The 15,484-nt window shown below is 43.4% G+C and overlaps 1 protein-coding gene across 1 annotated transcript; it reads right to left on the bottom strand.

Annotated features, from left to right (window-relative positions):
* Window positions 1-4,263: 4,263 nt before the first annotated feature.
* LOC145405339 (myosin light chain kinase, smooth muscle-like) lies at window positions 4,264-15,035 on the bottom strand. The gene is made up of 11 exons (XM_080276750.1): window positions 14,943-15,035; window positions 13,488-13,583; window positions 11,938-12,015; window positions 11,494-11,662; window positions 10,908-10,982; window positions 10,289-10,461; window positions 9,529-9,658; window positions 7,866-7,960; window positions 5,941-6,004; window positions 5,030-5,412; window positions 4,264-4,344 (listed from the first exon to the last, which is right to left on the bottom strand). The coding sequence occupies exons 1-11, from the start codon at window positions 15,033-15,035 to the stop codon at window positions 4,264-4,266; spliced, it is 1,437 nt and encodes a 478-aa protein (XP_080132876.1).
* Window positions 15,036-15,484: the final 449 nt, after the last annotated feature.

Raw genomic sequence — 15,484 nt, 5'->3', positions numbered from 1 at the left:
GGGTAGTGACCTTAACCAAAAAAAATGGAGGTTTTATTGTTCTGCTCTGCCTTGGCCTTGATGTTTGTTCCTTTGCTGATTATTTCACGTAGCTCAGTGTCGGAAAAAGACCACTATAGCTCTTCATGCTTTTCCTAGCACTTTTTCGTGACTAGCATCATATTCTAGCGATATTCAACTGTGAGAGCTCAATATTCAAGATGGAGGGATGGCAGTTTTAGGCCATATTAGAGTAAAAAGAGTATAGTATCCCAGTCTTTTTGTATATTTTTTGCATGCAGTTAGTTGATATTAAACTCTATGTTATTTATGCCAACTACAGCGATTGCAAAGAGATAAAAAAAAAAAGGTATGAAGAAGAAGAATCAGATGTAACATTCAAAATAATTCGCTATAGAAAAGATGCTACTGACTCAGGCAAACGCAATTCCGACTCAAGCCCATGTTCTAAATACCTTTGAAGACATCACAGCCTCTCTTCCTTACCGATTTATTTCGCTTATTACACCTTAACATTCTCTTCATTGATGCTTCTACGGCTGGACTATCGGCGTTGTATGCGTCAGTAAAATGAGGAATGATACTGAACTGTAAAACATAGAATAAATCAATAGGGAAAATATGTTAAGAAATCCACAAAATTTCATTGAGATCCACCGATAAATTTTAGATATCTTGTGGAGAAACGAACAAATAAACAGACCAGGGTGAATATATAACCTCCTCCATCTCCACCCTTCCCCCCAAACACACACACACACACACACACACACACACACACACTAGTCAACGCTGGCAAGGGTACATACGATGTTTATAAATCCCTGGTGTTGACATGGGAAGTAGTGGCAGTGGTGAGGAATGAGGCACCGAGAGAGGGAGAAAAAGGAGAAAGAACGTACTTGGGTGGATTTCTCTCTCTCTCTCTCTCTCTCTCTCTCTCTCTCTCTCTCTCTCTCTCTCGTCTCACCTTCCTGGACACGCCATCCATCTTCCTGTCCCGTCCACTTTTCTTCCTTTCCCTCTTCTCCCAAATGTATCTTCATGGGTTTTACTCCGCGTCGTTTTGGTAGTAGTAGTAGTAGGAGTAGTAGTAGCAGTAGCAGTAGTAGTGGTGATAGTAGTAGTAATGGTATTAATAGTAGTAGTAGTAGTGGTGGTGGTGGTAGTAGTAGTAGTAGTAGTAGTAGTAGTAGTAGTACTAGTAGTAGTAGTTATAGTAGTAGTAGTAGTAATAATAATAATAATAATAATAATAATAATAATAATAATAACAACAACAACAACAACAAAAACAAAACAACCACCCACGAGTGCGCATCGTCCGCCGTCGGTAAAAAAATTAGTAATCCTTTGGCAGTCGGAGGCATATTGCAGCTTCTCTAGTATCAGTGTTTAATCCTACTGAGTTAATGAAACAAAAGCATTCGGGGACCAAATGCTAACTGCTCTCCCAAGTGTGTTTTTGGCTATAAGGTCCTGTACAGTCGACAGCAGAAATTCGTCCCTCTCAGCGTGCGTGATACGAGCCTGTTGATCTGGGAACACTGTATAAGACAGAGTTGACAAGTGTGGTTTAAATGGCTAATATAATGTGTTCGGGGATAAGAACACATTCCCTAATGATTATATTAATTTGCAGCAGGTGGGATAATAACGTTATTGTGAAATGTATGACACCGGTGTATGAAGATTCTTCGTTACGGACACTGACGCACAGGATTATTAGGACTGGACTGATGTTGCCAGCAAGTATTATATGATTTATCATAGAGCGTTTGCGGTCCTAAAGGTAAGGATGCACGAAAACGTTCATTACGATGTCAGTTACACACTAAACAAACATAGGAACTGACATTGCGTGTTTTGCGAGTATACGGTTTTGTTTTCCAAATAACTTCCCATCCTGACTTCTCTCCCCACCTTCTCTCCTCTTCCCAGTCACGCTCTGCCATCATCCACGTTTTATCGCTAATGCTGAAAGTCGTATGTTTGTAGGCAGAGTGTGGAAAGTAATCAGTATAATAGTGTAAAATGAACTTCTTTCTATCCTCCATCGCTATGAAGTGTTATCCATGACTTGAATATAAATGTTAGTAACAAGAAGAAATCGTCACTGTGGTAGGAGACATTACTCGTCACCACTTATATAACACTTACATAACCATCGTTGATACAATACTCCAAGTACACTCCCTCTCCACCCCCTCGCCGTCTTCTCCCCTTCCCCTTCCACTGTCTCCATCACTCCTCTCCCCCTTCCCCCCCTTTACCATCACCCCTTGTTTCTCTCCCTAAACACCCCCAACCCCTCCCCACGGTTTCATTTAATTGACCCTGCTTCGTTTTGCCTTCATAACTTGATCGGTTATTCATGACTTGAATAAAGTTATCATTTACAGGAAAAATTAAGTCGTAATTGTAGTGACATTATAAACATAATACTCTTGCACGATATATTGCCAAGTGTATTACACACTAATAACCAGATTACTCATACAATGGTATATCCATCGTAACTATCAGTGTTCAGTACCATCCCCCCCCCCTGCGGTCGTCTTCCCTCCTCGCCTTCCACCCGATTTCTTTATCCCTCACTCCTGCCTACACCTTATATTTACTAGTCCCACCTTGTACTATATCTAACCCCTTCCCTTACCCATGGTACTCCTGCTTCGATAATCCCCTCCCCCTCCCATATTGTGTTCCCCACTAGAGTGAGACCTATGAGGTACGTCTACTTAATTTATAATTCAAAGCAATAAACCATTGAAATACTTTGATCTGAACTACCACAATACATGACCTTACAAAGTCAGAGAATGCAGCCAGCAAAAGTATTCATATCATTCCATCCCCATAGCTGCATAACATAGTCAGAACAAAAGGTAACGGCATGACTGTCTGTCAGCGCCCTGAACATCTGTTCTACAACTGAAGAGAGTAACCTGTACTTTACACAGGAAACCCATCCAATATATTACCAATATGCCGGGAATCGAACCCAGAACTCTCAGGTGAGAGCCAGGCAGCATACCACTACACCATGACGAGGTAAAAGTGATCTCACATTGTCACAATCTTGTAACCAATGTCCCTCCGCCCCCACTGTGGGCCTGAAGAGGATGACATAACCCCCTGGCACTCGGGCAAGTAGATGCTTTTAATCCATCCCAAGCACTTACGGCAAGTCAGGACGAAGAGAGAAACCTGTAGTTTTCCAAGGAAAAATCCAATATTTTACCAATATGCCAGGAATCGAACCCGGGACTCTCAGGTAAGAGCCAGACAGCATACCACCACACCACGACCAGGAAAGTAATCTAACATTGTCACAGACTTGTAACTAATGTCCCTCCGCCCCCACTGTGGGCCTGAAGAGGATGAGATGGCCCCCTAGCACTGGTCATGGATATATAATTCGATGACCCTGATTTAAGAGCCAGGAATGAATCTCCTTGGTTGCTAGTGAAATCAAACCTCCAGTCAGATTTCACTTAAAAAAAAGAATGATCTGAAAGAGGCTTGGGATCTTTGTCAGGCTAGAACAGGGGAGGTATACTACATCAAGTAAATATCGCTCCTAAACTCTTAATTCTTGTTAATATATCAGGTAAATGAAGGTAATAAATTCCCTAACTGATATGGTAAAATTAAGTAGTAAATTACCTCTTAAATTATCTCTAATAAAGGTAATGGGTGTTGGCAATAAGTAATACAACTGATGACTCGGCCTGGCCATGACTCACGCTACACACATATCATTCGCTGGACACAAAACATTCATATCCATGTAAACACTCGCATAATTTAACTCAGGGATAGCACGTGTGTGTGTGTGTGTGTGTGTGTGTGTGTGAGAGAGAGAGAGAGAGAGAGAGAGAGAGAGAGAGAGAGAGAGAGAGAGAGAGAGAGAGAGAATATCATAGTCATTAAAAAACTTGTTATTTAGCATACACAACATACTAAAGACTGCCTTTCTCTGTGCACACCAAACCATGGAAAAGGGTTATATAATCCTGACAGCCACTCGCTATTACTTCCCATTGCAGATTTCAGTAACTTTTCGTCATTGTCAGTGTTCGTAAAGAAATTATACGAATAATTTATCTTACCGAGTTCTCATTAGTGACCAAAAATTTCTAAACACAATGGCGTAGTAGTAGGCGTGGCCAGGTTGTTGATTTTTTTTTTTTTTTGTTAATTGATGAACAGAAGAATGACCAACAATTAAAAAAAAAAAAAAAACTTCCATTCACTAGATTACAGGTGTCCTCCATTCACAAAATAATCTGTAGAGTTGGATTTGAACTGCTGTAGGCTGAAGTTTGGGGGGGAACCAATCTGTGGAAGCGAGTTCCGAAACATTTTCACACTGTAACAAATTTTGACAACAAACAGTAAATGTTGGTGCAAAAAATAAGCAAAAACGTGCCAAACGCAACAGAAGATACATGAGGTATCACATATGAATGCCTAATCATCCAAAAACATTAACAACACTACTGGGCAAAGTGTTCAACTTTTTATCTAGTTCAGAAATGAAATGGTGATTTGTGTTAAACTGGCGGTGCTAATTACAAATATTTTTTCACCTTTTCTTTATCACGCAAAGATTTTCTGAAATTTAGCCTTGAAATTTTTCTTCCACTAGTCAGAAATCAATATGCTCCTGGTCCTGGTTATGCCGGGAATATATATATTTTTTTTAATAAAAAAAATATTAACTAGGATGTAAAAGTAATATGCAGAAACAAAATCAAGAGTATTGTAAATTTCACTCTGGATACAAGTACTCAAAATACGGTTTTTGATTATTTCACTTTGTTCTCTACATCGGTTACCCATGTCACCATCCAACAATAGTCCGCCATCATACCAGCGCAAGTTCTACATTGGTATCATTGTTCCATTACTACAATACCTGTATCATGGCGAAAACGTTCACCCTGTTCGTCAGTAACATCACCAAAAAAAAAAAAAAAAAAAAAAAGAGATGAGTGAGGAAAATGGATTTTAAGGGACATACTGCAGAGAGGTTCATGGTGCACAACCAGAAGCGCTTCAATGATTTCCACGTGATATTCACCGCCATGGCTGCCCAAACAACCAGCACAAATTTTCTTAAGAGACATCCAAGCCCTAAGTTCGTCAGCCTCGAGGGTTGCATCAAACTGTCTTTCACCAGACTACGAATTTGTGGGACAACGACAATGCCTTCCTTCAATTTGGCATCGCTAATCTTAGGGAAGACTTTCTTCAGGTATGCGAAGGCTGCACCTGCCTTATCCAAGGGTTTAACGATGTTTTTCATCAAGCCCAACTTGATGTGAAGAGGCAGAAGTATAATTTCTTCCGCTTGGACGTTCGGTAGGAACTTCAGGAAGGCCATAGTGCTGCTGCACATCACGGCTGTCCCATAAGCACAGGAAGCATCAGTATTTTGTGAAACCTTCCTTTACTCCAAGAAGCATGGCTTTCACTTTCAAATTGCCGCAGATTTTTCAATTGAATTTGTCGTACTCAGTCAAAACGAGGAGTTTTTGCATCGATTCTTACGTTTCTTTAATTTCAGGAGCTAGAACAAGTGGTATTGTGGGTAACAGGTTCCTACTGTGAAGGTGAACAGCCTTCAGACTTGATTTGCTGGAGTCAATAAAAATCACTATTCGTCAGGATCATAAATCGTTCCAAAGCTTCGAACAGACTTGCGATTTTGCTACAGTAGCATACTCCTCCGTCTGACTTGAAAGCAAAAATATTCTACATTTTCTTATCACTTCCATAAACTCATCACCTTTGTGTCTGGATGCAACATATTCCATTCTTGCAATCTCGAAGCAAGTAGTTCTGACTGTTGTTTTGATAAATTTAGGTCACGTACAAGATCATTAAAATCGCCTTGGGTGACTAGATGGGGTACTTTGCCAGACGGCTGACATTCGAAATCAGAATCCGGGGCAGCTGCTCCAGATGTCTCTCCATCTTCCTCCTCATCTGAAGTCTGGAATACACATGTATTTGTTGGTGGCCTTGGAATGGGAAGGTCCTCAGTGTAATCGAGCTGTCTCACTGCCGACGGTAAATTTGGATAAACGATGCTGATTTTGTTTTTGGAAGAAAATCCCACACATTTGTCGTGCAAAAGTAGCAATCTCTCTTGTGGTCACTAGGATCCCTCCACACCATGGAATCCGCAAAAGGCATCTTTGTTTTCCTTTCTGTTAGCCATTCGCGAGGAGAGTTGGAACAAGTCACACAGCAGATATGGAGTGCACGTCGTTTGTCTTAGTCGCCAGTCTTAACGCCAAAATAATGTATATACCGTAAGCTGTCTTTACAAGGAACTCCTGCAGCCCATAACCCCGCCACGAAATATACAAAGGCCAGTATTCTCTTCAGTTGAGGAAGCTCTCTAACACCTTTTTCTAGGTGATTTATTTTGTTTGTTACACCTTACTGCCCCCTTCCGAGTTTCGTAAGTCCTCCCAGTATCACCATACATTTCATAAATAACGCAGAATTGGATATTAACCAGCCATATCCAGGAACAAATCGCTCTGCAAGAAGTGTTTAGAGAGCTTCCTTATCCGACGGGAGTACGAGACAAAGCCTCTTATTAACCCCTGCAACGAGGCTGTCAGTGTCCCGTGAAGCAATTTCCCCCTCGCTAATGGCTCACCCACTACCACCACCACCACCACCACCACCACCATCACCACCACCACCACCTTGCCACCACTACCACAACCACCACCACCACCATCACCACCACCACCTTGCCGCCACCACCACAACCACCACCACCACCACCACCACTCCACCACCTCCACCACCACCGCTTCTGCGCCCTCCTTATCATGACACCCATTGCATAAATAACACATGAATACTGTAACAGAGCACATTCTTAAATTAATCGGTAAGGAGAAGGCGTTGGTAAGCTTCTAACCACACGAGAATACCGCCCATTATGTTCTCTCTCTCTCTCTCTCTCTCTCTCTCTCTCTCTCTCTCTCTCTCTCTCTCTCGTTTGTCTTCCTAAGGCTTATATTTCACAGTGGCTGACACTAAGCAATATAATATGTTACAATAGTTTCTTCTTTTGATGCAAGGAGGAACTAAATCACCTAAAAAATTACAGGCTCGTTCTTATTTTGAAGAGTTCTCTAAGACACAAGAAACAGAGGAGGTAAAGGAAAGTACGTTTAATCCTCAGCCTTATTATCATTATCATTTTTATTAAACATACCAGTAGATTAACATTCATTACACTCTTTATCAGCAAGCGTTACGGAACATTTTAAGATGTAAAACTATCCAAATACTAATCTATAGAATCTTCAGCTACGGTGTCAGCCTTCGCCTCGTCGGTTCCTCCCTCTGTGCAAGTTGGAGAGGTGTTGGTGGTATGGGGAAGAGGAACTTTGCAAGGAAACAGTGGTAATGATACAGAGAAAACATGAATAGCAGAAGGATAGGACAATAAAGACCTTGATTACCATAACAGAAAGAGAATGAAAAACAAAGAAGAGGGCGGGAATAGCAACAGACATTAAATGAAGGAGATAGAGATGAGAAGAAAGGAAGAACTGACCTAAAAACGAAAGATCTATGTCTAGGAAACCATAGAAATGTGACACAGCCAGACAGAGAAAGAATAAACAAAAGACCGACATACAAGAAGACAGTCTATCAAGGCAAACAAAGGAAATGGGTAGAAAGAAGCTTGGGAGAGGTGGTAAGGTAGGGAGAAGAGAGAAGAGGGAGAGAAAAAAGACAAAAGGAAGAGGTAGAATGAAGGGTAGGGAGGAAGAAAGGGCATCTGAGAGGGTAGGCAAGGTAGGAAGGAGGGAGAGAAACACGAAGGCAGGGAGGAGGTATGGGAGAGGATGCAGAAGGTGTGGACAGCTGGATGTGTCATTAACTCCACTCTGTTGTATGGCGGCTTCTTGATTGCCTGTGGAAAAACATAAATGAAAATAGTCTTTGTTCCATGACACCTCAGTATCTATCAGTGTAGTATCTATCTATCTGTCTATCTATCTATCTACTGTCTGTCTGTCTGAGTATTTGTCTATCCTTGTACCCGCTTATCTAATGCCACTCTTCTTTACAGACTTTTTCACCTTATCTCTCCACCCCTTTCTCGGCGTCCCTCTCCTTCCAGTTCCACCCACCGCACTCGTACTCTCCTGCTCGATATCTCTTCACTCCCTCTTCTCTCCCTCCCTGCCTCCTCACATACTCTGGACAGTCTGTTCCCTGAAGCCCAGCAGCCTTCCTACATGCAACAGATGGTGCCACACACCATTTTATGTCACCTGTTCTTTCTCTCCTGCTTTCAAATATTCTCTCTCTCTCTCTCTCTCTCTCTCTCTCTCTCTCTCTGTATATATATATATATATATATATATATATATATATATATATATGGCTGAATGGTTTAATAGTCTCTTGCATGTTACTTATAGATCCTCAAGAGGACGATCCAGTGGAGTGTGCGCCTGCCATTCTTCCTCAGCTGGGTTCAATGCTACATAGAGATGGACATTTGAGACTTCGCATGTTCGCACGTGATGGACATTCCCTCAACGACTTAATACTCTTTCACTCACAAACACAGCCACCATAACATAAACTCCAATTGTACTTTCACTCCACACACACACACACACACACACACACACACACACACACACACACACACACACACACACACACACACACACACACAAAAGAAATAAATCTTGCACATGTCACGGGAATGTACAGATAGCTACAAAATTCCTTTCACCTCCCCTGCCTCCTTCTCATCGTGGCACTCATTGACACTTAATGATGTAGTGGACAGAGGCGCATATTAACACTCACAGATGGCGGATTGCGATTTGGGAGTTGGAGTCCTGGGAGGTGGAGGGTGAGGGGAGAACATGAGAGTAAGGGAAAGGAGAGGCGAACTTACTTTTGTATTTGGCTTTACGTGGACTATGGCTGGTATAGGATCTGAGCCAACTGGAATTTAGAAGAACAATCCAGCGTCATCCACACCCACACCATTCCACCACCAGTCTGTCTCTCCCCTCCTCATTCTCTCCGTCTCTTCCTCTTCTGTCCCTCTTACATTCTTCTTCTCGCTCTTCTTTCCCTCCCTTACCTTTCTACCTTCTCCTCTCAGCAACCGCCAATCTTTCATTTACCCTTTCTTTCTCTGTTTCCTTCACAATCCACCTTTTTTTTTCCCTCCTTCGTCTCCCTATCTTCTTTCTCTCTCCCTCCATCCCTCCCTCATCTCTCTCCCTCCCTCCCTCCTTCTTCTCTCCATGCCCCCCCTCTTCCCTCCTATTTTCCCTCCTCACTGGTATGTTCGTGGACCCTGATGGACGCTGAACTTGAGCCAGCTGGAACACAAGAGTACAGAAGCCTCTCTTTTCTTCTCCTTCTCCCTCCATCCCTCCTTCTTCTTTCTCCCTCCCTCCCTCTTCTCTCCTCTTTCCCTCCCTCTTTTCTCCCTCCTTCCTTCCTCACCGGTATGCACGTGGACCCTGATGGAGGCTGGATGAGACCCGGCTGGAACACAAGAGTACATTCCAGCATCATCCATACCCACGTTTTCCACTTCTAGTCTGGCCGCCGTTACCCCTCGCTCTTGGTCGATCTGAGGGAAGGAGAAGGGGATTTAGTGCTCTCACTCTCTCTCTCTCTCTCTCTCTCTCTCTCTCTTCCGGACCAGGATAGTTCAGTAGTCGGATTTGCAGACTATCCTTCCCCCAACATCATAGTCTGAAAGCAACCTAGGAAGTCTTAGAGAGTAAAATATCCAACCAATAGTTCCTGATTCCTTACTGGTCCAGAAATAGTACAGTGTGGATAGTACAAATAGTCGACTATCCTATCGTTTTCTTGTTACCTTGAAAGTAATGCCTCGTCCAAGACCGTGATTGTTTAACCTCTCGACTATCCAGCGTACTATTCTTCTTACACTGATAGTCTAAAACAGTCTAATAAAGACAGTCTAAATGGTCGACTATCCAATTTTATCTTACCTTGAGCTTCACGCCTCTCTAAGACCGCGATAGTCAAGTAGTCGACTAACCAACCTTTACCTCTCTTCAGATAGTCTAAAAATAGTCGGCAAATGTCTTAAAAACAGTCAAGAGTCAAGAGAATAATGTAAAAAATCTACTATTCAATTATTTTTCCTTGCTCACATTTTAGCACCCTCTCTAGTACTATTATTCTTAGTCTAGTGTCTCAGATGGTCGACTATCCAACCACCTCTCCTTACCTTGAGTTTAACACCGCCTCTAGGACCACGATAGTCAAGCAGTCGACTATCATGGAACCAGTAGACCACAGCCGCTGCCCCCAAGGTTGAAGTTACCACGCAGTTCAGACTTAGTTTTGACCCTTCTTCAATGTTGACCTCTGAGGGACCTTGTATTTCAACACGAAGATGACCTGAGGGAGAGGGACATGGTGAGAGAGAGAGAGAGAGAGAGAGAGAGAGAGAAGAATCCATGCGCATGCTAACCAACTCATTCTACTCGTGTTAATTTCATGAATAGACAACTTCATTCTAAGCCTCTCCTGTCCTACCCACCCACTTCCCCACCTACGCTCTAACCCTCACCATTCTCACCTATTCGTTCCCTTATCGTCACATCCACCCACCTCCACTTATATGCTAACCCTCTCCTTTCTCATCTTTCCATTCCCCTGCCGTCACCTCCATCCACCCATGTTCTAACCCTCTCCTTTCTCATCCTGCCCTTCCCTTACTGTCCACTCCATCCACCAACAAACCCTCTTCTTTCTGACTCTCTAATTCCCATACTGTCCTGTCCATCCACGTACTTGCAGACCCTCTCTTGTCACACCCTCACATTCCTTGTGCTCAGCCTTACCGTCTCTAGTCACTGCTGTCCTGTTGGCCACGAACACTTTGCTCTTGGTCACACCCAGAGGTACGGTCGAGTCAGCTGTAGAGAGAAAATGTATCCTAAAACACTTTATTAATGCAGCAGATTATGTTGAAAGAATAATATAATCAGTGATAAAAGTTGGCCTGCCATTCCACTGGGCTAATTCAGATTTAGGGCATGTCCACCACTTTCCATCCCCAAGTATCATATCAAATAGACTCTTTTATGGACAAAAAATCACACCAAGCTTCTACTTCATACTTGCAGAAATAGTGTTTTGTTAGGAGTAAAAACTGACCAACTATTCCACTGCGTCTACGTTACATTTACAGCATGTCCATCACATTCCTCCCTAATGCACCTTTATCACAGACTGATATATGGACAGAGAAGCATACCAAGCCTCTCTCAGTTTAGGAATATTACTCAGAAATTTAAAGTATGAAGCAGAGGGGACGCAATATTATGCAAAATTTTTATCCCAACCATATACCCAGCATCAAAATGGAGATATGGAGGTAGACATGCTTACCTGCTCATCTGTTTTCTTCCACATTTCTCCACCTACCTGCCTTCCTACTTTCCATCATGCTGTCCGTCTCAGTTTTTACAGTAAGCGTCACGGGTCTGGACATCTTTGGGTCTGTGTTCACTTGACACTCATACACTCCTGAATCCCTTGGCTGGGCTGACCTTACTAGCAGAGGCCACGACGACTCCTCTGCCCCTGCTACCACCTGTTGGAGTTAGGGGGTCGTTAGAGAGAGAGAGAGTTAGTAATAAAACACCCAGTCCTTAAGTACCCCCTTTGAAACCCCTGAGATCCTTGGGTGTGAGCTGGACAAGGTTTGGCTACAGTAATTCAGATAATTTAAAACAAGGAGGCGACACCATGTACCCGGTAGCGTTCAAATAATAGAAAACCCTACAGCCGTCTCTTGGCGTTGGCACACACGCCCCTCCGACACGAGATTTCTACCAGAGAGAGAGAGAGAGAGAGAGAGAGACATACCTGAAACCTGTCGTCAGCTGAGTATGTGTGGTGTCCTGTGGTTAGTATATGTAGATCTCTTCGTCTCAGCCACGTCACCTGTAGAAGCGAAAGATACATATATTACACTCTCTTCAGTCAACCTTCAGTTCTTCTTTATTACGCCATCAGGAGCATAGTGACCCAAGGATACACTACTTGGCCCCGAATTTAAGGAGAATGACCAGTTGCTCCACCCTGAGTGGCATTATGTGAACAGTAAACCCCAGACAGACCCACGTATCTAGGCCCGTACGGGAATTACCCAGTTAAAGTGCCTTAATCCACTAGGCCACCAGGAGTAATCTAAAACAGCCAACGTAGTAGTACATCAAGTGAGTGGATGGTGGTTGCGGTGGTCATGGAGGTAGTGCAGACTGTAGTTGTGGTGGTGGTGATGGAAGTGGTTCAGACAGTATTTGTGGTGGTGGTGGTGGTTGTTGTGATGATGATGGAGGTGGTGATGTAGCTGTGGTTGTGGTGACGGTGACTGTGGTTGTGGTGATGGTGGTTGTGGTTGTGTGGTGATGGTGGTAATGGAAGTGTTGCAGGGTGTAGTTATGATTGTGATGGTGATGTAGTTGTGGTGAAGAGTTTGCACCTTTAAATTGATATGGTGTTCTATATCCATCCTTCCTGCCTCCTTCATCCTCCTCCTCATCTTCCTCCTCCTTCTCCTCTTCCCTGTTTCCTCCCATTCTGACTATTCTTCCTTCTTTCCTTTCTTCTTCCTTCTTCCCCTTCTCTTTCCTCCTCCTCCTTTCTTCCCTCCTCTCCTCCTTTCTTCCCCTACTTCCTCTTTCCTTCTCTCCTTCCCTCTTTTCTCCTCATTTTTCTCTCCTCTTCATCCTTGTCCCTCCTGTCCACATTCTTTCCCTTCCTTTTATCCCTCACCTTAGTCATTATCTCTCCCATCCTCTTTCCTCTCATTCTTTTTTCCATCTTTCCTCCTTTCCTCCTTTCTTTCCTCCTCCTCTCCTCCTTCCTTCTCTCCTTCCCTCCTTTCCCTATCTTTCCTTCTTTCCCCCTTCCTTCTCGTCTTTTTCCTCCCTCCTTCTCTCTCTTCTGTACCTTCTGCGTACCTAAGGGCGTAACCCCACGCTGGAGTTACGCTAAGTGTAATTTGATGATGCGCGGAGGAAAGAGAGAGAAAAGCAGGAAGATGGAGGGAGGGAAGGAAAAACAAAGGCAGGAGGAAAGCGAACGTGGGAGGTAGGGAGTGAGGAAAGGTGTGAAGGTGGAAGAGAAGGAGGAAGGGAAGGACGGAGAGAGAAAGAAGGAAAAGAGAGGATGTGGGAGGTAGGAAGACACCAGAGTAGGGGGGGAGGAAACCGAGAAGGAAGGGAGGAAGGAGGAGAGATAAGGAGGGGGAGAAAAAAAGGAAAGGAAGAAAGGATGGCCAGAGAAAGGTGAAGAATGTAGAGAAGGGCGAGAGGATGGAGAGGAAAGAGGGAAAATGAAGTAGGTAAGAAGGGAGAGAGAGAGAGAGAGAGAGAGAGAGAGAGAGAATAAAAATTACCTCTTTTACTCACCGCTCTGTCGTTAAGGTGGAGAACAATGCAGGGCAGACGAGCATTTTTTCCAACCATCACCTCTATGTGTTTCTCTGTCTCACCAAATTCGGGTTTCTGCCTCTCATTATCTCGCCACCTTCTTCCGCCCGCACCTCCTGAGAGAGAGAGAGAGAGAGAGAGAGAGAGAGAGAGAGAGAGAGAGGGAGGGAGAGATGTAGAAGGGCAAACAGTCGGAGAGGGGAGGAAGAGAAGAAAATCAGAGAGTAAGAAAGAAAAGGTGAAAACAGACAGACGAAGAGGCAGGCACAGGGAGAGAGAAAAGAAAGTGAGAGAGAGGAAGAAAAATAACTACATTAATGGAAATCTTCAGAGAATTTGGAGGTACTGCATAAAACTTTCAATTTTATTTCCTCATAATTTTCCCCCTACTTTTCTTACTCCTATTTACACTATTAAATTGATTCATTTTCATACTGATTTGAATTTTTCTTTGCATTATTTTTATTTTTTTGTGTGTGCATGAAATTTCTATACGTTTTATGTTTAGTATTCCTATGTTACTTCTCTCTCTCTCTCTCTCTCTCTCTCTCTCTCTCTCTCTCTCTCTCTCTCTCTCTCTCTCTCTCATTTAAAGTCCTTTTACCTTAACTTGGCTCAGATTTTCGCCCTTCTGCAGCTTATTCCACGTAGCTCAGAGGCAGAATAAGACAATACGACAGCTCAGCATCCTTTCCATAGCACTTCTCCATGACTAGCATCTTAATCTACAGTAAATCTATTGTTACAACTCGGTATTCAAGATGGAGAGAGGAAATGGAGTGTAGATTATGTAGGGGAAAGGAATATTTTTGTAATCTTGTTTTCATTATAATACTCTCAGCTAATATTCTATCAGATCCACCTTCATGTCATAAAAAAAAAAAAAAAAATGTCCCTCTAACACCATCATACCAATTCTGAATGAGATAGACCGAAAATTTAGTCATTATAGACGGTACGATATTAGCACCCAAGTGATGACATGTGAAGATATTACGAGGATCTCAGGGGAGGAAGTGTTTGGTCTATGCTCAGAGTCGGATGAGTTCAGATACTACTGATTTGTTTCCATATTCTCTCTCTCTCTCTCTCTCTCTCTCTCTCTCTCTCTCTCTCTCTCTCTCTCTCTCTCTCTCTCTCCAGTGGGCTTCATAATCCTTCTTCCTTGGTCTCGTAGGGCTGTATTCTCCTGTAGTTAGGAAGCTTACTAACACCTCTCCCTTGCCGATTTATTTCTGATTCTGATTCTGTACTATAAAATTGTATGTTATTCGTTCAACCACCACCACCACAAACACCACCACCAAGCACAATTATCTCCTCCACCACCACCACCACCACCACCACAAACACCACTACCAACCACAATTATCTCCTCCAACACCACCACCACCAACACAAACACCACCACCAACCACAATTATCTCCTCCAACACCACCACCACCACCACCACCACAAACACCACCACCAACCACAATTATCTCCTCCAACACCACCACCACCACCACCACCACCACAAACACCATCACACACCACAGTTATCTCCTCCACCACCACCACCACCACCAACACAAACACCACCACCAACCACAATCATCTCCTCCATTACCACCACCACAAACACCACCACCAACCACAATTATCTCCTCCATTACCACCACCATAAACACCACCACCAACCACAATTATCTCCTCCAACACCACCACCACAAACACCACCACCAACCACAATTATCTCCTCCATCACCACCACCACAAACACCACCACCAATCACAATTATCTCTTCCATCACCACCACCATAAACACCACCACCAACCACAATTATCTCCTCCATCACCACCACCACAAACACCACCACCAACCACAATTATCTCCTCCATCACCACCACCACAAACACCACCACCAACCACAATTATCTCTTCCATCACCACCACCACCACAAACACCACCACCAACCACAATTATCTCATCC

The sequence above is a fragment of the Coenobita brevimanus genome, chromosome 66 (assembly GCF_032717465.1).
Source record: "Coenobita brevimanus isolate Jiangsu-jjx chromosome 66, ASM3271746v2, whole genome shotgun sequence".
NCBI lineage: Eukaryota > Metazoa > Arthropoda > Malacostraca > Decapoda > Coenobitidae > Coenobita > Coenobita brevimanus.
The sequence above is the reverse complement of the archived record's forward strand: the minus strand, read 5'-3'. Positions and strand labels throughout refer to the sequence as shown.

Coding starts and splice junctions, on each gene's coding strand:
- LOC145405339 (XM_080276750.1), bottom strand. CDS start 15,035: ATGGTGTTTGTGGTGGTGGTGGTGGTGGTGGTGGTGTTGGAGGAGATA. Junction 12,016..13,487: donor TCCACCTTAACGACAGAGCG/GTGAGTAAAAGA, acceptor TCGCTTCTACAG/GTGACGTGGCTGAGACGAAG. Junction 10,983..11,493: donor GATGGAAAGTAGGAAGGCAG/GTAGGTGGAGAA, acceptor TTCTCTCTACAG/CTGACTCGACCGTACCTCTG.